Here is a 22,501-nt window from a genome sequence, read left to right on the forward strand (position 1 = left end):
TTCAATTAATTACAAAGAAACACAAATTGTCGGCAATTTGCCAGAAAACTTGCAGCGACTTGAGTTGTGCAACTTGGGCGGCAACCTCCTTGTCGGTTGGGTGTCTTAGGCCATTGCCAGGCATCTTGCGTCGCATTTGCCTTGAAATTAACACTTTTCAACCCAATTTTATATTCATGCACTTCTCGGGGGACACTTCGCCGCCATCGCGAAAACTTTTGCCCCGCCAAGTGACAGCGCTGCAAAGTGGCTGCAACAACGGCAGGAAGGCGCTGGAAAAGTGTGAAAAAATTATAATTCCCCAACTGCGGTGGGAGAAAGCGACTCGCTGCACTCGCTTTACGGCGGCGGCTGCTGCTGCTGATGCTGATGCTGCCTGCTTGCCTGCCTGTGTTTTTCCGTTAATTTGAAGCCATGTTAATGATAAAAGCCAACAAAGGCAACAACTGTGCTGGCAGCTACGGGGCTGCGCGCCTGTAAGCCGAATGATTTTAGTCCCTTTTGGAGCCAGAGAGCCGCGTGTTTGCCTTGGCAGGCAGGAGGCTGCATTCTTGTAAGCCTTTTGACGACCGCCTCGCAACATTTCTTTGCATATAATTAAAAAAAAACGAGTAACACTTCAAAGATGGGGTATGCACGACTGTGGCATACGCAGGCAAAGAAGACATTCATTTGCTGCAAGTATCAAAGAGTTTATCCAATAAAGACAATCAAACTAAGCCTGACATTTTTTCAGTTTTATAAAGCAGAATATAGAAACTTCTTTTACGAATATAAATAAATAAACCAAGTCTTCACAACTCATTTCTTTTTTCGACTAAAGGGTATTGGCAGCATGTTAGGCCAAAATTTGTTAGCTTTTACATTTTTCGGTTATTTTGTTTCGCCTTGATATTGTTTGCGCTTGCCGCGATCCGCTGTTATTATGTAATTTAAGCCACAACATATTACGCCTTTAAGCTGTTGTAATGCCCCTCATTGGCTGTTGGCATCATGCGTATAAGCTTTTTAAGCCTTTCTTTGCTGGCTATCCTGGGCAGCAGCGCGTGTCCTTGGTGAGGTTCTGCTGGCCATCAAAAATGATTTTTAATAATTAATGCACACTGACTTTTCTAGAATAAATTTATTTTTAAGGCTTTTACTCATGAGAATTTCCGATTTTGTGGCAGTTTATTTTATGCTTTTGAGATAGAAATTGTCGGCAGCCCAGCTATTAGCGATTTTATATGTATATGTGCCTAACATCCCCTGCCTGTTTGATACTTTCTTATTTTAATTTGCATTCTGGGCTATTTTTATTATTATTAAGGGGATGGGTGCTATGCAGCCTGTCACAATTCAATCAGTGCGCTGCTTTTTGGGCTTTAATAAATAAATACGAGTAGAAAATTACATTTAGCCTCCAGGGGCAGCAGCAACCCCTCGCAGACTTACCCACGCTTTCCACTGCAACATAAAAAAAAGTCATTTTGTTCTCGAGAGCTGCTCTCATATGTGAAGTCGTGAGAGCTGCGATGTGATTTCAATTTGCCTGCCGCTTGTTTTGCCTTTTTGGCCAATTTGCAAATTTTCACGAAGGGGCTGCACACCATCGGAGAGAGGTGGTGGGCACAAAGCAAGATTAAGGTAGTGTATGTGTTTATGCGTGCGGAGAGAAAGCACGTGAGCACACAAGCGGCAAAGCAAATAAACAGTTAATGCTTTTATGCAAATTTATGCCATTAACACAAATAAGCAGGCAGCCAAAATTTGAAAACAATTTGTCACTCAAAAGTCACTTTGGCTTCCTTTTCCTGCCTATGCGTGTGTGTGTGCGCGTTTGAATGTGTGTCAAGAAAAACAGAAAACAAAACGAAAGCCAAAATCAAAGCATAAATGACAAATGCAGAGTGGCAAAAAAAAAAAGAGAAAAAAGGAACACACTTCTGTAGGCTTAGCCTCACAGCACAACTGCAAATGATAATGAAGATGCCTAGTCAGACGCTGAATTGGCCCAACTGGCAGTCTGGCAGTCTGGGGGGATGGCGGCACGCAAAAATCAAAGTCACCGAAAATTAAAAGTGATTTGTTTGCTAAAACGCCCAAGACATTTGGCTACGGAGTGTGGGTAGCTATGGCAGCGGTGTGGGTGCGGAGTGGGTGGGTTAGCTACAATTTGAAATGTGAAACTCATGCACAGACGAGTGCTGGCCAAAGAGACATTTATAAATAGAGCTCTGCCACAGTCACAGTGCTGGCCATGATAGCATATCCGAGCATATACAAACATTATAAATTAAGGAGAAGCCGTGTCTTAATACCTGCGACCCAGGATCCTTTTCGAATACACGGCCACGTTTGCAATCACTTAAATAATTTATTTCTCATTTATTATGGCCGTAATTCATGGCAGCAGTTTCTATGTGCTTGAACTGTGCTGTTTACGCCACACTAAGAGCAAATCAAAGTGTATAAGCATGTGTGTGTGCGTGCCGTTGATTTCTCAATGCCAGCCTGAAAGTATGCAATGAACAAAAGCGCATTAATAATTGAAGCGCCAAGCCAAGCCAAGCCAGTCCGCCCATTCCCTAGCCCTCCAATCTGGCTTTTTGTGTTGCATGGAAAATTGATGCCGCCAGTGCAAGTGGCAAATTTATCAGAATCAACAATAAACATTCCGTTATAAATTAACTTTACATTTAAATGAAATTCCAATTTAATGTACCCGATAAGGTTGCGTTATTTAAGTAGTCGCTCCTTTGTAGTAGAATTTAAAATTAATTTTTCTTTTATTCTTTTATTTGCAGGTAAGTTTCAAATTTCTGCCCAGTTTGTATTTTTCGTCTTTTACACTTCCGTGAGTATATATAAATCAACGTTTATAATTATGATAAATGAAAAATTATGCTGCGGCAAAAGAAAGTGAAAACTTCTTTCGGCCACGCCGCATGAAAATCATTTTTCGTCTAAAATAACAAATCTATTCTCATTATGTTGTTGTAGTTGCTACGTTTGTTTATAGATTTCTTGTTGTTGTTGTGCCGCTAAATGATTGGCTTTTTGTTTATTTATTATGCTAAACTTTTGGCCGCTACCGCAATATTTTCTTGTTCTTGTTGTTATTGTTCACGAGCATAAAGTTTGGCATATTTTGTAAACTTTATTATTAGCTTGGCAGACAGATAACAAAGCTGATGACTCTGACAAGAAAGGGGCTCGGATGATAGGGGCAACAGCATCTCTTTCTCTCTTTCCATATATTCACAATATGCTGTGTGCATTTAATTTGAATACTTTTATAAATATCCTGCTGCTTATTGTCGTAGGCATTTCAATTAAAATATCAAATGAAACATAGCCCAGCAAAGAGCTGAGATAATAAATTTCATATCAACCGCAAAAAGCCAAAGCTCACAAAAGGAGATGACTTTTTCTTAAATGTTTTGTGGCTGCAATACTCAGACAGCAACTGGAAAAGTGCAACAGAAATGGCTGCAAACTGGTTTTATTGTTACCACAACAGCGGGCCAAAGGGCCAGACAATCAAAATGAAAAAAAGCATATAAGAACATTACAGTCGATTGCAATCGACGACGGGCGCAATACTCTGTCACAGAATAGTCTTATTTATTTTAGGGTTAGCAACTTTCGGCAGTTATTTCAGACTGCAAATTTTATGAATATTGATTTTGTGATAATTCTGTTTCGATGTTTGGAGGAGAATATAAATAGTCCAACTGCAAAACTGTGAATGAAGTAGATTTTCGCTCTTTGTCTACGAGGAAGACTTGTTGTTAGAATGGTTATATTGGTGAAAACAACTTTAGATTAAAAAAATATGTCTCTATACGGATAAATTTTTGGACAGCAAGTCGGATGTTTCATAAAGCCAAGATACTCTTCTTTACTTTGTGTGTGCATGGGTATAAAGAACTTTATTTTGCAAAGAAAAACGAAACACTTCTCTTGTGGCTGCCTTGCTTTTCGACTGGCTTTACATTTGACTTTGCTGCTTGAACTTGTCCAAAGTCGAATTCAGCCGACGTATGCGTCGGCGCAAATGCAGCCAGAGCAGCAGCAGCAGAGGAAGCAACGCCATCATCTGTCTCTTGGCTTATTTGTTAGCTGATTTGTTTTTTTGCCTGGCCAGCCCGGCGGGCAATTGGCAACACGCGCATTGTTTAACTTTGAAATTTGAATGCCGCCCCAGCCAAACAGCAGCACAGTGCATGCGATTGTTTCTTAGATACAAGCATGTGAAAATATAGCCCACTTGAAAAACGGGGAGCTGCAATTTCATTTAGGGTCAATAAACGCCAGCCAAGCGCAGCGCCGTAGTCACTCATCCAGCGACTCGGCTTGGCGCTGATCTTGACTAGCTGGGCACACAGAGCGCTCTGTTCTGTTGCTTTGGCATTGGATTTGGCTGGGACCATGTCCGTGATCGTGACATGCAGTGGATGTTGTGCTTGGTTGCCGATCTTTTTATGCTGGGTGCTTGCAGAAAGAACCAGAAATAGCTAAGGAGCTTATTTTTCTGTTGACTGTAAGCTTGATGCAATGCTCTTGTTTGTATTGTATGAGTCGTTGCAGTTTTTTCTTCAGCACGCAAGTAATGCCTGTCATTTGCATTATTATGATAGCATGTATATATAAAGTTTAAGTATAGCTTAAAAATATTTTAATCAGTGGTATTTTCCGTTTAAATAGTCCTTAATTTTGCTTACCACGCCAAGAGTACTTGCATTATTTTTCTTAGTTCAAACCTATATATATTATACATATATTATATTAAGATTTAATTGATATTTCTGTATTATTTATTTAGATATTTCTTTTTACTTAAATTCTTTATACTATTGTTAATTTGCAAAAAATCTTCAATTTCTTATAAATTTGGTTAGCTTAGTGCAGCTTTCAGATTTTATTGACATGAGTTAGAGTTAGTATGGTTGATAAAGAAAGAGAACGAACAAATCGTCAATAGTTGTGCATTACATACATCTGGTTCATTTGGCAGCCTTTCTATGTGATTTTCATAATTTGAAAAAAGGCTTTTAGATTTTGATGTCATTGCATCAATGGGCAAGAGTAAATGTGTAGCTTAGAAAGAGAACGAATAAAAGTCATAAATTACTGTATATCACATGTTCAGCTTTGGTTTATTGGGTTAGTTAAAAGCATCCTTTCTATGCGATTTTCATAAGGGTTTTTAGGTGTTTGTCATTTAATCAGTGAGTAAGAGTGAAAGTGTATTTTTAGAATAAACGAGTAAGAGAGTTAAAAATATGTGATAAGAGAGAAAATAGGAAAATGAGTGAGGAAGATAACGAGTAATGGAAAGAAATGCATATAAGCTAAAACAGAAAAGTTGTTTATCTTACATTTTACTAATGGAACTTTGTACGCCTTTCAATTCTTCAATAGAACTTCAGTATAAGAGTTTTCAATATACCTTAAAGTATTTTGAGCGCACTTTAATTAATTGAAAAATTTGAATATATTTGATAACTCTGGAAAATAATGAAATTTTCTGTAGAGTTTCTGTACTTAATAGAAAATGTGTCAATATTTTAATTTTTGTAAGCCACTATACACTTGCTTGGCCTAATCGGCTGGCTGGCCGACTGTCTGATGTAGATGACGCCACCATTTCTAACCAGTTGTTCTTGTTGTGGTGTTGTTTTTGTGTTGTTTGCCGCTTTTAGCCAAGACAAGACAACATCTAAACGTTTTTGTCTGCTGTTTGTTGCTTTTGTTACAAATTTAGTTGCAATTCATGAGAACTGACCAAGAGCGAACCCCCCGACAACGATGGCAGCGACAACGTCAAGTGCTGTAATTTTCTCATGACGATGTAAGAAAAAGTTTTTGCTAAAATGGTCAACGTACTCTGCGCGTCAACAGCAGCAGCAGCGGCAGTGGCAGTGGCAGCGGCAGCAACGCGAGTGGTTTGACTTGTCTAGCGACATGGCAACTGTTCTTGGCCAGACATTGGCATGCGTTGCTGTAAAATCTGCATTCCTGCGAGACAATTTAAATGCTGATGTGCGTCAGGTCTGCAATCTCCAGCCAGTTAGCCAGTCATTGGCCATTTGCCAGTTGGGTCTGCGCATCAGTTGTTGGCCGGTCGTCTGGTGCGCTGATTTGCCGCCGGAAGTACGTCTCGATGGGCAGCGGACTTTTCTATTCGCTGCTGGTGTGTCTTATACTGTTAGCCAACAGACGCTGCTGGGGCCTGCTGTTACGAAAAGCTCTTGGCCAACAGCATTGCCCCTGCGCACGCACGCCCTATCCTGTTGGCTAACATTCATTGCAGCTTTTTATGTTAACCTTTCCCCAGGCGTATAACACTTTGCGCGAGGGGTTCCCTTTTTTGTTCGCTCTTCGTTTCCTAAAACCGGTTACTTTGCACACCAGTTGCGCATTTATTATGCATGACTGTGACTGCGACTCTGACTGTAGAATTTAGCCGTTTCCTGGCCGCGCTCTTAGGATGCACTGGTTGAACAAAGTATGTGTGCCAAGTGCGCTGGCCATTTGGCTGAATGCCTCTGCTCTTTTGGCTTGATTTCGATCAGTTGCTGGCACTGGTTAAACCTTGGCCTTGAGGCCCTTAAATGGCGCGCTCTTCTCCCAACTTGCTATCGTAAATTGTTGTTGTTCGTTTTGCTGTTTGTGTTGGCAAGCCTTAAAGCCTGTTTCTGCTGATGTTGCCTGTTTTCAGTGTGTGTGTCTGTTTTTTATACCTTGAACCCATTTAATGGGCAAACAGGGTATAATGGGTTTCAGCAGTTGTATGGAACAGATAGAAGGTGGCATAAAGTCGATCTAGCATGTCCGCCTGTTCGTATGCACCAACGGGTCGATCTCAGAAACTATAAATGTTTCAAAAATCGCTAAAATCGTGTCATTGTAAAAAGCATATTTTTGAGGCAAAGTATTGGGGTTTGTATTTGCACGCATCTGTATGGCATATGAATATTTCATAAAGATCGGACAATAAATACCGAAACTATTCAAGCAAGCATATCGTATGGGTAGGGTAGAATAAGCATAGATGCTGCGTAACCTGGAAGAAAGCTGGACTGCATATACCGGCAGCTATGCATTGGGTTCAGGATATCTCCTTGTTGGGCATCCCCGACTAGAGCATTCTCACTCTTTTTTTATCGTTCTGTCGCATTGCTTGCAATCAAAGTCTGGCTCAGAGCTTGGCCTTCGCATCGTTTTTGTTGAAAAATGGCGTATAAGAATATTTTTCTGCTGCTCTGCTTTTAGTTTTCACTTTTGTAGCTTGCTACAAGTTCTGGCAGCTTAACACGCGCCTCATTAGCCGTTAGTTGCATTCAGCAGGGCCTCAACCAAAAAATGCTTTTGTTGTAAACTCAATTTGAGCTGGGGCAATGGCAGCGGCAAGCCATAAATACAATAAATCACAATTTAAACAGCGCAAGCCAGTTCCTTGTTGTTGTTTTAAGCATTGTTCCTTTTGCTGTTGCTGCTGCTGCTGCAGCAGCGTCTGCGGCTGCTGTTGTTGCTGCCACAGTCTGGCCAAATAATTCCAATCAGCAACTGCAGACCGATGCTGCATTCTGCGCGTCTGGGCGTACCGGGCTGCTACGCGAAGGTCGCTTAAGGTAAAAGCCAGCAACCAGCATCAACCAGCAACAGCAACAACCAGCAGCAGCAGCGCCTTATTATCTATCCCATTGTACTTGTTTTTGTTGCCTGGCTGCCTGCCAGCACTGTACAGCATTCAAGCCATTGAGCTCCTTCACAGCTCTACCTCCCTACTACCTTGCCACAAAAAAAATCGCACAAAACTGGATTTTACTGGCGTCTCCTTAGTTCACCTTAAAATTGTATCCTACAACGACTTTTGACTTCTTTTGGAGCTCCTCTTTGCCTGGTTAGTAAATTGAAATTAAAATTTGTTAAACCCTTGGACGCTGATTGTATGAGCAGTTGCCTGATTTTCCTCGACCGAAAATCTCAGTGTTGCATTTGAAACAATTGCATTGGTGAATCGCTTAGCTGTACTATGCCTGCTGCGGACTGCGGTCTTTTGTTGTGATTTCTATTTAGCATCTACTGCTCTAAGCTGATTTTTAAATGTATTTAATTTTATGCTGTTTTCGTATTGCTTGTTCTAGAAATACACCAATACCGAAGCCCTTTTTTCAGTTCACTCATAAATATTTACAAAAACATGCACACATTTACAAACACCGATTTACATTTACACACAGGCGTACAGATTTATATTTGTTGTGGAATGTTTATTCGCATACGAAATTTCTTATACTATTAGTTATATACTGGCTGGGAATTTTTAGTTGTCAGAACATATGTCATGCAATAGATTTGATGTTTCCGAAAATTGACTTTTTTGATATAAATATATAATAGGTGTTGCTTTCGCTAACAGGGCTGATAAAAAAAACGGCCATCCGAAATTAATGTTATATAAGCACTTTTTTAATTATTGCAATGCTACATCAATAAACAAGCCTGTGTTTCGAACCGGAAGGCTAGGTTTTCAATTTTTTCGACGAAGTACTTGGATGAAAACAATTTTACAAATTAAAAAACCCTACAAAATTTATCATGCATTCTAGATAAATTAAATGATATATCTGTTTTTTTTTTTTTTTTAAGTGTGAACCCATTGAAAATGGGGAAGGAGGCGTATAATGTTGCATCTGTAACAGGTAATAGGACGCATCTCCGAACCCATAAATCATATATGTATATATTTTTATTCTTGATAGGAATAAAAAGCCTAGTCTATCTAGCCATGTCCGTCTGTCATTCCTTAGGTATGAACGCCTTGATATCAGAGCCAAAGAAAGCTACAAACCAGATCAAGATTGTTTCAAATTATCGATAACTTGCCCCGATTTCATAAAATCATAAATAGCTCGCAGCTTTATAGCATTCAACAACTTAAAATCGATTTGTCTGCTAATAAATGCTTAAAATTTCAAAACATGTTAAATACCAATTGACAAAAATTATTCCTTTCCGCTTTACATATAAATGGACATAAATTGAGTCACTTGGCGGTAATTATACCGTTTATTACGAACTAAAACTCGACGCTCCTGCGGCAGGCCGTATCCAATAATGTTTGCCCCACTTGAAACTTAGATTGTTAAACTAAACTAGATCCCCGGCATGCTCTATTTGTTGACCGCAAATTAGACGAATTTCCTTTGAAGCGACCGACAGGCGTGCGATTATATTGTCCCTTAGTCAACGCATGGTTGGTCGCCAGCTCGAGTGCCACAAAATAAAACATTATGCCCCTGTGCGAATCACGCTAATGAAAAGCCTGGCGACTGCCATTCACATCAACATCAATAGGTGGCACTGCAAATGCCAAAGCTCGAAAAAGGACAAGTGGCAAGTAAATAAACTTGAAAGGAGCCACTCGATGAGTGGGCGGGCCACGGCGCTTACAGTCGGTCAGTGAGTGTGCCAGGATATGCCAAGTAGTTGTCGCCTGTGACTCTGGCTCCTGGTTGACTTGTTTCGACTTGAACTGGCCTGACCTGGACGGAACTCGGCTGCTTGCGTGCTGTGACCCAATCCGCTTAGCGGGCTTTCTTGGCCGCTGTTATTGTTGTTGTTGTTGACCTTATTGGTTGTAAGTGGTTACAATGAGATTATGCTTCATTACACGCCGTCAGGACAGCCTGACCGGCTGACTGACTGGTTGACTGACTGACTGACTGCCGGCACTGCTGGTGGCAATCATAACAAGCTTTATGCGCACCATTAGCATCGCGCTTGCTGGCGATAATAGCAAAAGTGCTTCAACTAATGGATGTCGTCCTGCTTGATATCCGCCTGCCCGGCCCCTCTCGATTGGGCGGTTGCAATTGTAAAATGCTTGCATTTGCCAGAGTAAATCCGAGCCCATGCCCCACGCCACACGCACTCAGCAACACATCAATGCAAAGTGAGTTCTCGCACCGGAATCTCAAAAATGCTGCAGCTCCAGACTTTCGACTGGCCCGCCATGAACGATGATGATGAAGCTGTTGCGGTCGCTGTTGCATTGCACCATACTAGCAGGCGTGGAGTCTGGCTCGGGAACTGGACCCAATGCCTTTGCCTGTCTGATACACTGTGCTGTGCTGTGCTGTGCTACCATGGCCACAAAATGCCTGTCGTTTGCAAAGTTGCCAAACTTGTTTCATTTGCGGTGTGGAAGTATAATTGCGGCTACGACGGCGGCGAAGGCGGCTCAGTTCGCGTATTTTACTGCCCTTTTTGCCTGGAATTTTATTATTGGAAATGTTTCGACGGATCTGCTGTTTACCTGATGCAGGCTTGCCATTTTTTCATTTTTAAAGGCTTCCCGCCTCACCCGTGGAAATCAGTGGGTCAAGGGTTCCCTTCTGCAAAATGCCAGAAGAACCGAGCTGCTGAGAAATGCAAATGCCGCAAGCTTTTGTGACGCGGGAATGTTACGATAATAAACAAAAATGTCTTAAGCCCTTGCAACCACCATGTCCATGATAAAGGGTGTGGTGCGGAGCAGCAGCAGCAAATAATTAACGATGTAAACAAACGTTGAGTGGCAAATAAGTGGCCACTTGCAATGACCATAGGTTGAAATCCAGGCAGAGTGCATGGCAAATGTCAGACTGTGGAATGAACAAGTGCTCAGTGTGTCTGTCATGTGTGTGTGTGTTTGTGTGTGTGCGTTTGTGAGTGTTTGTGGATATCTGTGTGTGGTGGTGCTGCACTAGTTGTGGTGTGGCAAGTTCATGGTCAAGCAACTGAAGTACACAATAACAACAACAACAAAAGAGGCAGTAGAAGGCAATTACAGCAACACGCAAAGTTTTTTGTTGCGCAGCTTCATGTTGCATGCACCAATGAGCAGCATGGACTAGCAGCACTTGTTCCACTTAATTCTTTTATAAGCATGTTTTTTTTATACATATACCATAAATTTATCTCAAACAATTATTATATTAAGTAGATTGGAAACTTAGATGCCCGAATTTCAGCTTGTAAGATTCTGAAACAGTAAATTTTTTTAGACTGAACCGATTCGATCCTCGAAGAATTGGTTCGCGTGTTTTCTTGATATTTATCGTGCGTTATCTTGAAAAGGTTCAAGAAAAGAAAATGTTTACCAATTTGTTTTATTTCGATTCGATGCTCGAAGATATTTTGATCGTGTTATACTTTAATTCTTTATTTTTAGATTAAACATTTTGAAGAAAATAAAATGTTAGCCAATTCCTTTTTCCTTTGGTTTAGTTTCCATATGCACCTTTAAAGTTCAGAATCAAAATAAAGTCTTAGTCTTCGTCTAAACCGGCTCGCACCCGGACTTTGCATACTTTTTCTTATCGTTAACCGGGCAATGTTGTTTAGTTGATTTCAAATGGAACATTTTCAATTAGAATTGTGCGATTTTTAAAGGCTGCCTTGATGAACCAAGCAACTGCCTATAACAAAATATTTTATTTACACATTTATGGGAAAAGTCATGGCTCGAAACAAGTCCATGATCCAAACTTATAATCTTGGAAGCTCTGCGAACCTAAAGGCGAGGCATTGCTTTGAACCGTGAACCGAAATTTGTACGGAATCAGCAAACATTGTCAGATCTGATCTGACTTTAGTTATTAGATCTGTTTGTGGCCTTGGCTTGAGTACAGCTCAATTTTTGTTTTATTAATTTTTCTAAATCTTTATTTTTTTAAATTATTATAGTTTTATAATAATAATTTAATAAAAAGAATAATTTTCATTCAGATAATATTATTTGTCGAATAACTTCTAAAATACTGAGCGCTTTTGCCAATTTCATTTGCATTTGTCAGCGTCTTGCATCCACAATTCTTGGCTGGATTTTTTCTTCTTCTCACTCGCACAATGCACAACGTTTGTGGTAATAAATTCAGCTTAAAATAAACCAAGAGACAGCAACTATAGTGACTATAATTCTATTGCCAGCGCACATTGCACATGGCACTGTTGTTGCAGGCAACGACTCAAGGAATGTGGTGCGGCAACAGCAACAGCAACTGCAATTGCAACAAGCAGCCAAGTTAAGCGCAAGACAAAGTAATAGAAGAGAAGAAGACATTCCAAGCCTTGGTCAGAGCCAAGTGCAGGCCAAGTCGCAGTCACTCTGTGTGTGTTGCATGCAATTTCTCCGTTTATGCCATTTGCAATAAGACCGAAGAGCGGCACTGAGAAAAAACTGGCGAAGCGCTGCAGCAACAGCGGCAGCAAAAGAAATATTCGACTGAATTAAAATGTGGCAAGTTGACTATTTCGTGCGTTAAGTTGTTGTTGTTGCTTGGCTGCTTGGTTGGTTTTGCGTCGCTTGGCCGCTGTCGGGAGTCGCCAAGACAGGGCTGGCTGGTTGGCTAGTAAATGTTGTTACCGCATATTTCTCTCCAAAACATTCAAGCTGAAGTTGACTGTCGTCTGCGGCGCGGAGTCCGGTGTTGCTGCAGCGGCTGCCTTGGCCGCGAGTTGTTGCCATTGAATTACCAAAGTCAACGGCATGAGTTGCTCCTTCTCGTTGTTCTTGCGTTGCAAGCAGCAAGCCAGCCAGCCAGCCAGCTAGCTAGCTAGCTAGCGACAACGTTACCGAGATTGAGATTCATTGCCTGTTGCATGCCACAGCCGTTCAACTGACTGCATCTGCCTCTGCCTCTGACTCTTAGTCTGCTTCTGGCTGCTCGCCGCCCCCTTTGGCTACCCTGGCAGCTGTTGCGCTCGACTTGCAAAAATTATACAGATATATGTGCATATATATATATATATCTGTAATGGGGGGGTCCCCCGCTTTGTCTAGTGGCGACATGAATGTTGAATGCGGCTGGTAGACCACATTCTATGCGCTCTGTGTTTGTATTTTTGTGTAGTGCTGTACTTTTTGTGCTCCCCACAACTTGTTGCTGCAACACTGCTGCCAAAAAATGGGTGGATGTGGAGGAGTAGGGGGAGACGCGACTAAATTCGCACAACCAATTGAACAGTTTGATGCTTGGGCACTAAAATTTTGTATAACGATTTTACAGCTTAATCAATATTTGTGCATAAAACGAAAGTAAATAATTTATATACTCATTGTGCACTCGCTCTCCCTCTCTTTCTCTCTGGGTTGTGTTCTTTTTTATGCCTGCTGCAGGTAAGCCCCATTTTACATTTTTTTGAACTACCAACAAGAGCAGCAGCGAGCAGTAAGAGCCGAGGCTAATGCGGCATAAAGAGCGTGAGTAAAAACAAACGCAAATCATTTAACGAGCCCAGCTTAGACCGGGCGCATATTGTTTTATATGCCTTTTGGCGCAACAACAACAACAACAACGACGACGACGACGATAACAGTAACAACAATGAAAGTTGGCAACAAATTGCCCGTAAATCCCATAAACCGTTTACAACTACAACAGCTCAACTCAATGCGGCATCATCGATGACGCCGCCGCCAACGTTGCCGCCTGCAACAATAACAAAGCAATTTTTATGCACAGCATCGTTTTTATGCTGTCGGAGGGGCGTGGCAGGGAAAGAGGATACCCAGCTGACAGAGCTAAAATGGCCCTTAGCTCATGGGCAATAGCCTAAAAGTTGTAAAAAAAAAAATGAAGCAATACCCAGTGCGAATTGCACCCGAAAAGTGTGTCGATAAATGAAATTTATTTCTATCGGTGCTGAATCATACGGTCAAATCTGTAGGATTTTGGATGGTTATCGACGGCAATATTTGCATTCTATGCACTGTGTGTAGATTAAGGGATTTACTTTTACAAGTGCACTTGATGAGTCCTGCATTCAGCGGTTTTATTTGTATTTACAAATCAACGCTAGCAGTCCAATTGTTATAGACAAATTCTGGGCTTGGTTCTAGAAGTAATATTTACGTTAACAGCTTAATATTCTCTTGCTGGAATATTTGCTTGCGTGTGCATGTATAGTTTTATTTTGTACTTTAATTCAACTCACCAATTATAAATACCTAGCACTAGGATATGTTTGCATTCTTTATAGGATAATAGTCCTTGCACTTAGAGCTTTAAATGCTTATTTGTATGACTGGAATAGAAACTTAAATCTAAGATATCAAGAACCTTTCGATATTGTATACTTTTAAAAGAGATTTATCTTTAATAAGTGGAGCAAAAGTACTTTTATAAAGTACAATGTATTCATTACTTGAATATCAGAAATACGCTGATAGGTTCCCAATGAAAGTAAAAATTTCTTGAAATTTCGAAATAAAATAAATATTTGATATATGAAATTTAGATCCTGGCTGATTCCCTTAGATACATTCCTCCCTTAGTTATTTGCTTGGTAGAGATCGGAAGGCTACTGATCGATTCCAGCGCAAAATAAAACATATATAAAAAAAAAGATCCCGGCTGCTTGATTTTAGTAGAATAACATGTTTTTTGATTCTTAACTTAAATTATCAGCCAATATCAGTATCTTGTTTATGAAATATGTCCTGCTATATTTATTATCTTTTACTTTTAGAATAATTTAAATTTATTTATAAGCAAAACCACTTTCTAGAACTCTTAAATGTGTTTCGCCCATCATAAATGTGTAGTGAACAAAAGGTTTTTTATCGCTTGGCAACAACCATAAACCAATAAAACAGTTGCTGATCCAAATGTTTTTCTTAAGATTTTATTCATACATTTTCCACATTGAATCGATTTGTAAAACTTTTGAATACTCTTTTTCTACCATAACTAATTAGTTGTAAGACAATCCCATACAATGAATAAAACTTTTTATATATCAGTAGTTCACCTATTTTCCGCTTTTGCGTGTGTGCCTATCGAAACACTGTTTTGATGCTTCGTTTATAAATTGTACACCTCTTAAAAAGATAAATGCCTTTATATACATATGTATATATTTTTTTTTTTTTTTTGCCAATCGAACGTGGTAAGTTAAATGTGTTAATTACACTATTATTAAGACTTGACGTGTGACCTTTATTACCAACAAGTTGATAGACTCTTAACTGTTGCTCGTTTGTTACCAAATGCTCTAGCTGTCTCCGAAAAGCTTTCCCCGAAAAGCTTTTCCATTAACAGTGGCAACGTTAGCAGTTTGTCACTTCCCCTAACAAGCTACCCCTTACAAAAACGACGGAAGCAACCCCCTGAACGATTCGTTTTCCCCATTCGTATCGGCCACCCACAACTCGCACTCTGCCTCATTCACACCTACATCGCATTTGCACCTTGGGGCATGCGCGCTGCGTACGTTCGGACTCTCGCACACGAACAGCGCTCGATGCGACGGCAGGCGGCAGCATCGGCTCGTTCGTTAGGCTTCATCGGAAAAGCGGTTCGGTTTTCCGTGCTTCGGCATTTAATCACGACAGCTGCGACGCTCGCTTTTTTTTTGGGGGTGGCAAAAGCGTCGACGCTCACCTGAAAGCGAACGCTGCTTCGTCGCCGGCGTCGTCGTCGTCGTCGATGTCGCCGTTGGTCGTGTGTTGGGCGCTCCGTTTCCACCCCTTGCGCGCATTTCCGAAGCAGGTGTAACAATTATTATTTTCTCGTTGATTTTGTCGTCGCTGCCGCTGCCGACGACGACGTCGTTGTTGTTTTGCCTTTTTTAAGCTGCACGCTCTGCCCGGCGCCCGGCGTTCGCCGCCCCATGATTTTCCATTTTCCATTTCTCTTGCACGCATTCTCTCGCTCGCACTGAAGCGCGCGCGCTCGCTCGCACTCACGAGCGGCCACAGGCAGGGCGCGCACGCATGGCGCTTGCATTTGCTGTCTCACATGACCCATGTGTGCGTGCGCGTGTGTGTGTGTGTGCGTGGGTGGGTATAGGTGGGTGCCAGTAATGTTGTTACTGCAATTACAACAGCAAGAGTCGTAGCAGCAGCATCAGCGATTGTCCTGTCGCACGAAGGTGAAATACACAGCGTCGGCCATTCAGGTAAGCCACTTAGCATGTGCCAGCCCCATCTGATCCTCAAAAGTCTTATACGCCTCATGCACAACTTATACGAGTGTTATATAACCAAAGTCGTGGGGCTTTGCACACAATGAACACGTTACCAAATCGCGCCTAGTCACCGACGACGACGACGACGACGATAAAGACAAGCAACAACAAGAAAAAATAATGAACAAAAGACGTTTAATAATTGCGCACCTGAGGCACCACCACAAAAGCCGGGACTCAATATGAAGCGTCTCAAAGCAGCAGCAGAAACAACAACAACAACAATGGCAATATCAAAGGCAAAAGAACGTTGAAGAGGCAACGAGCCAAGGAACCGGCAGGTAACAAACAACAGCTGAGAGAGCGAAAGAGAGTAGAGAGGAGCATGGCAAAAGGTGTGCTACGCGCTCCGAAAACAGTTTTTCGGAGTTGACGCTGCTTGCAGGAGAAATGCTGCCGACCTACGCTGCTGTCTTCGACGTCGTCGTCGTCGTCATCGTCATCGTCGTCGTCGTCAGCGTCGTCGTCTCTCACACGAGCTAGCATCTCTTGGTGTCGAACTCGTCCGGTTCTGGCCTCTACTGTTGCTTTATTTTGGTTAACACGCGTCTCTGTCGCTAACGCTGCTGCTGTCGCAGCTGGCGTCGGCGTTGGCGCAACAGATTCAATCTGACGACGGCAGCGCTGTCGCACTCCGAAACAAAAAAGGTATATTACCTTAGAATGCCAGTCGTTCTTACTTCAGTCTTCGTACAGTCTTTGCTTTAACCCGTTCCAATTCTGTCCGCCGTTCGTACGCTCGCTCGCTCGTTCGCTCTATAGAAATCATATGTAGTATAAAAGCAACAACAACAAGAACAACTACTGGCACAATAATAACAACAGCAACAACAAACACACACACCTGGCTATAGAATAACACGCACACCGTTCAGTCGCTTCTCAGAGCTGAGTTTGAGTTGAGTTCTAGAGCTCTTGGCTATCATCATCAACAGAGTAGCCGTAGTCAGTAGTAGCCGCATCGCCGCCGAGCCGCCGCCGCTGTCGTCGTCGCCGCTGTCGCCGTCGCCGTCGCAGCCAGCACACACATCACAAACCAACCACCACTACCACCACCACCACTACCAACACCAACACTACCACCAACGCAAACCCCCATAACAGCAGCAGCAACAACAATAACAGAAGCAGAAGCAGCAGCAACACACACACAACCACACGCGCGTTCGCTCACTCACGAAAATTTCAATATCCAAATCAAAGTTGAGTTCAAATCGAAAACAGCCGCAATACCAGCAACAACGTCTCGCAAATAGCACGCGTACATTAAAAAACACACGCAGCATATCAAATAGTCAAAAAAATCGCCAAGTTCGGAATAAATAAATAAATCTTCAAACTACAAAAAATAAAAAATCTAAATAACAATAAACCAAATAAATAAATTTGATCAAAAAATACGCAAACTTTTCCATACGGCTTTTCTCGACTTTTCACTTTGCGTGAGTGCTAAAAATAAAAATATCAGAAGAAACAAATATCTACAAATACTTAAATACTTGAACTCCCAACTCGAACTTAAACTCAAAAGCTATCAGTGTATCGCTATTTTGTATCTTCTAACACTCAACAACAGCAACAACCACAAGATGTAAGCAAAAATTCATTAGGCAACCCAAAAAAAAAAAGAAAAGATTTTTGAAATAAAATAAAATACAAAATATTTTGTGCTCGCAAAAAGCGCAAAACATTTTTTTTTTTAAATATATGTACACAATACTCGTATGTACACAAAATATAAAATAAAAAGAATTGCTGGCTAAAAGTTCGTTGCTCGCCGACTCGATTTTGATTCTTATTAACTGTAGAAGCCAGAAGCAACAACACGTTCTAAACTGAGCTACAGCCCCAGCCCGGCTCTCAGATTCGGTTGCTCAGTCAAGAGCGACCAGCACAGCTCCGGTCGGTCCGTTCAGGCATATATGTAGGCTCAGAAAACCAAAGAAATTTCAAAGCCGGCAAGAAATAAAAACAAAAAAAGCAAAACAATGCAGGAGCCGGCAGAGGGGTAAGGTAACTGCAAGTCAGAGCAGCAACAACGAAACACGTTTTTGTGTTTGCGGGCTAAAAAGCAAAACACAAATCGAAAACCCAAATAAAACAGGCAAAACAAAAAAAAAAAAGAAATAAATATATAAAAAAAAAACACAGACATGTAGCGGCCATTCAACGACGTCTCCGTCGCCTTGTCGTCGTCTGTGTCTGTTAGCCATAAAACCTTATGGCTAACGTTCCAATAGGCCGCACACTCACTTTACTTCACTTCACTTCGCTCGCCCGGCCGCCGCTTCTCTCTTTCTCACTCTCTCTCTCTCTCTCTCAATCTCCCACTTGGCCGCCATCCCGTACTTAGTACGCATCGAAATAATTCCCGTAGTTTATTTTTATTGTTGTAATTACACGTCTCCAATTGCCAGAGTACAGAGCCTACGCTCGTATACGTATATCTCTAGCTCTTCATATCTGAATCTGTTTTGAGCTCTTTTCTAACTTGGCAACGCTGCCTTTTTGCACGATCCCAAAGCCAAAAGTGTGAGTCAGGCAAAAAAAAAAAGAATGTATGAAAAGTAAAGAAAACCGGTAAAGGCAAAGAAATTTCGTGCGTGCTAATCACGAAGAGAGCAACGCGCTCGCACAATTGTTAGAACCAGGCTGCTTCAGAGCTTCAGAGTTGGCCAAAAGTCATTTATTTGCTTTTTTTTGTTGGTCTGAAAACGTGTTCTTGTGCGAGCCGCACAAAAATCAGCAAAAATCACACAATGAAAAAAAGCAAAACCATACAACAAGAATCTCTTCACACAAACAAAATTATAAACGCACTTGAGCCAAGAGGAGCACAAAATATTCAAAGGCAAATTTTTTGTTTTGTTTCAGAGCCATAATTACAAGTAACCACACAACAACGACAACAAAAGCAACAACTACAAAACGCATTAGCAACATTTAAAGCGGCAAAGTTACATATAATAAAATATTAAAAAAAATAATAAAGACAAAACACAAATATCTAAAAAAAAACACCAACAAAAAATCAAGAACAACCTTTAACAAAGAAAAAAAAGAAAAAGAATAATAAAAAACAGCACTTCATCTACTTCAACGACTTTGTCTCGACATTTAATTGGTAATAAGAGCAAAATTATTATTAAGTATTCATGCCCATTGTGTACTTTTGTTACTTATTTTGTGCCATTTTGTTGTTAATTGTTTGAGCTTCATTTAGTTTCTCTTTTGTTTGTCCATCCTTTGGTTGAGCTTCAAGTTTGGTTTTGAATTGGCATAAAAAAAACCAACTACAAAAATATTTATGAAAAAGAAAAAGTGACGCGATTTTTATAATTTTCCATTGGCACTTCCGTCTATTTTAGATTGAAACTAAAAAAAAATAAAGCAAAAAACTTGTATTTAAATTTGGAGTTTTCTTTTGCAAATGTATTTTTTTGGTTTTTCCCCTTCATTCTCTTCAAAATATAGAAGTAATCGAAATTCCGACACACGTCTAAATTAATCTCGCTATTTGTACTTTTCCTCTAACAAACAGTACAAGCAAGCAAAAGATCAAGAAATATTAATATAAATAAGCTACAAGAATCAACTGGTATTTTTCTTTGCCCAAATCACACGCTTTCCCACACCATTCCAAACCAAATCCCAAAGCAGAACCCCAACAAAACAGAAACATAAAACAGAGCCCATTCAAAAAAATAAGAAAAACCATTAGGCATTACGGAACAAAAGGCATCAAAAACGAACAAAGTGGCAAATTGTTGTTAATTTTAAATATTTGTGTGGCGAATGCCCCTTAATAAAAATACAGATGAAATCAAATTTAACTAGATTTTGATTTCCGCCACTGAACAGCTGAGAATTCAAATCAAATGGGAATTTAAAGAACAGTATTAAAATAAAGAAAAAGAAAGAAATTGTGTACATTTTAGCGCCAACTTGGAAAGATATTGAAAGGCTATTTACAAAGAAGTCAAATTTTTTAAATTAAATTATATATATGAAGTAAAAAAGTTGTTAAGAATTCATAGAGTGAATTATATATTTTGTTGTTAATTTTGAGCGTAATTTGCAAGTTGCCTGGCAAAGAAAAAACTAATAAAAGGCAAAATCAATTAAGAAACAGGTAGGCAAAAGATTGGTCGCTAAGTGAAAAAGAGAGGCTTAGCCAATAGAAGCGGAGGGGATAATAAGGTGATAGCATTTTAGCGAAGGGTTACGTAAAGCATTTTTTGTGCCCCCCATTTCCAGTCCCAACCTGATTGGAACTTAATATTTAGCGTCCTTTTTCTTTCAAATTTTTTTTTCTGGTGAGTAAAGTGTAGGGGTTTAAAAAGAATGAAAAGGTTGTTAAATTGAAAATAAGTATAAATATTTACAAAAGGCGTTGCAGCAGCAATCAGATCAGATAAATAGCAACATATCATAAAAGGAAATGCACAGAAGTAATTAGCATTTTTTAATTATAGCTAAAATTAAAAGTGCAGACTAATCAAACAAAAACTCTCGTTCTACACTACAAATACAAAATAAAAAAAAAACCAATACAAATACAAATCTGTTTGTGCGTGTCTGTAATATGTCTATCATAATAAATTGGTTGTAACTGAATTCATAAAGCAGTCAATTCTAGCAAGAATCACTTAAATACTAGATTTAAAACAACAACAAAAAAAAAAACAAAAAACGGTGTCAATCAAAAGAAAAGATTTTTTCATTAGCTCTTGACTAATTGCAGTTGCAGTTGGTTAAGTTTTTACCGAACATATTTGTAGGTAATTTTTCTTAGGGTTACACAAAGAAATCGCCGGGTATTAATGCCTCGATCGACAAGAGTACGCGTTTTGACAATCAGTAAAAATTAGCGTATATATTTAGGGCCGAAATTGAGTAGCAGCAATCAAAGCATTCAAAAGTCAGGCAATAATCAGAGCATTATACCATATATACATATATAGATATATAAACATAGTGTATACACACAGCTATTCAAAATATTTATATTTATAAAGAACCTTTTTCGCAACTTTTGCTCTCAACTCGAATCAAACCTCAAACTACAAAAACACTTTCAAAACTCCACGACAATCTTAAGGCAATTTCCCCCTTAACTTAACTTAACTTAAGGCTTAATCAATCAATCATTCAAACTTTAAACAATCCTCAAACGGTTTTCAGAACTTTTATGCTATACACTTTACATATACCTATACTTATACATCTAAATCTAAATATATACATTGATATACACAATACAAACATATTATACATGTCTAATTATTATTCAATCTCAGTAGTGATATAGGCATACACATATAGCACTAAATAAGCTAGACAATCTGCAGGCTAGTAAAAAACTTAAAACTACGCTCAAATACAACTCAATATATACTAAATGAAAAATACTTGTTAGCGCAATTTAAACGTGTTTCAAACTCAAGTAGACGTAATTGCAATCTCAGCACTTTGCAACAATTTGCGTAAACCTTTTGAGCACAATTGGCAGACTAATCAAAATTATTCAATTGGCATAGATATACATATTGATATCTCGAATATATATATTTGTATATTCGACAGTAAACAAGCTCACCAAACACACAAGCACTTAACTCTCGACTACCCAAAACCCGTGCAATTCCCACATCAAGAAAATACCAAATAAAATACAAGAAAATTCCCAAAAATAATAATAAAACGCAAGACAAATACAACAATTAATAAATAAGAACAAATTAAGAGCAACAAAGCGAAAACGTAACGCAACTTAAATAAAACTTAAAAACTTAAAAAAAAAAAAAAAAAGCAAACAAACAAAAGTGCAGAATATAGAAATTTTTCAATCAACATTTGTTGCCAATAAAACTGTCATCATTGCCGCGTTAACAGAAACCACGGCGTCAGCAGCGATTGCAGCGCTCAGTATCAGCAGCAGCTCTCAAGCGTCGCTTGCCAGCGCCAACGCCGCCCCGCCGACAGTCGCAACCACCGCCGCCGCCGCTGCCACCGCCGCTGCCGTCGTCACCACTGTTGCAACAGCCGCAGCAACTCCGTCGCCGCCGTTAACGGTAAAAAGCGAAATCGTTGCATCTGATTCAACAGCCGAGTCCTCCCCTATACAAGATTTAATCATGGTAAGCGCCGCCCACATCCTAAAAACAACCAAAAAAAAAAAAAAAAAAAAAAAAGAGCACAAAATGCACTTCAAAAAGAAACGCAAATAAAAATTTGACATTGAAATAAGAAAATTATATAAAAATATGAAAAAGAGTTGACGAAATTTGAGATATTTATCCATTGATCGATCCATTGAAAATTGAACCCAACGTTTCGTTTTTGTTAATACTCATACATACCTATAATTAAATAACAATACAATCAAATCAAATCGAACTAACTACTATATAATCCTCAAAAAAAAAAAAAAAAAAAAAAAAATGTACAGTTTACTATGCAAAAAGAAGCTATTCATATTCTACCTACTCAAATT

At 39.8% G+C, this 22,501-nt stretch overlaps 1 protein-coding gene and 1 long non-coding RNA gene across 16 annotated transcripts in view; both read left to right on the forward strand.

Moving 5' to 3' along the window:
* The window catches only part of heph (polypyrimidine tract-binding protein 1 heph), a 165,232-nt gene that overhangs the window by 56,176 nt on the left and 86,555 nt on the right, over window positions 1-22,501 (forward strand). Inside the window, exon 1 of one of the 15 annotated variants that reach the window (XM_064694772.1) lies at window positions 21,904-22,145. The exons of the other annotated variants lie outside the window; for them this stretch is intronic. Within the exon in view, the coding sequence (XP_064550842.1) occupies window positions 22,143-22,145 (3 nt within the window). The 5' untranslated portion in view covers window positions 21,904-22,142. Of the gene's footprint in view, window positions 1-21,903; window positions 22,146-22,501 lie in introns of those variants that run through there. 15 annotated transcript variants of the gene reach the window in all.
* Window positions 16,659-21,790, forward strand: LOC135436979 (uncharacterized). The gene is made up of 3 exons (XR_010437634.1): window positions 16,659-17,596; window positions 18,880-19,129; window positions 21,592-21,790. It is a non-coding gene; the product is annotated as an uncharacterized LOC135436979 (long non-coding RNA).

The sequence above is a fragment of the Drosophila montana genome, unplaced genomic scaffold (assembly GCF_035044405.1).
Source record: "Drosophila montana isolate Dmon_TW-CO22-7 unplaced genomic scaffold, ASM3504440v1 contig_3733_1, whole genome shotgun sequence".
Taxonomy (NCBI): domain Eukaryota; kingdom Metazoa; phylum Arthropoda; class Insecta; order Diptera; family Drosophilidae; genus Drosophila; species Drosophila montana.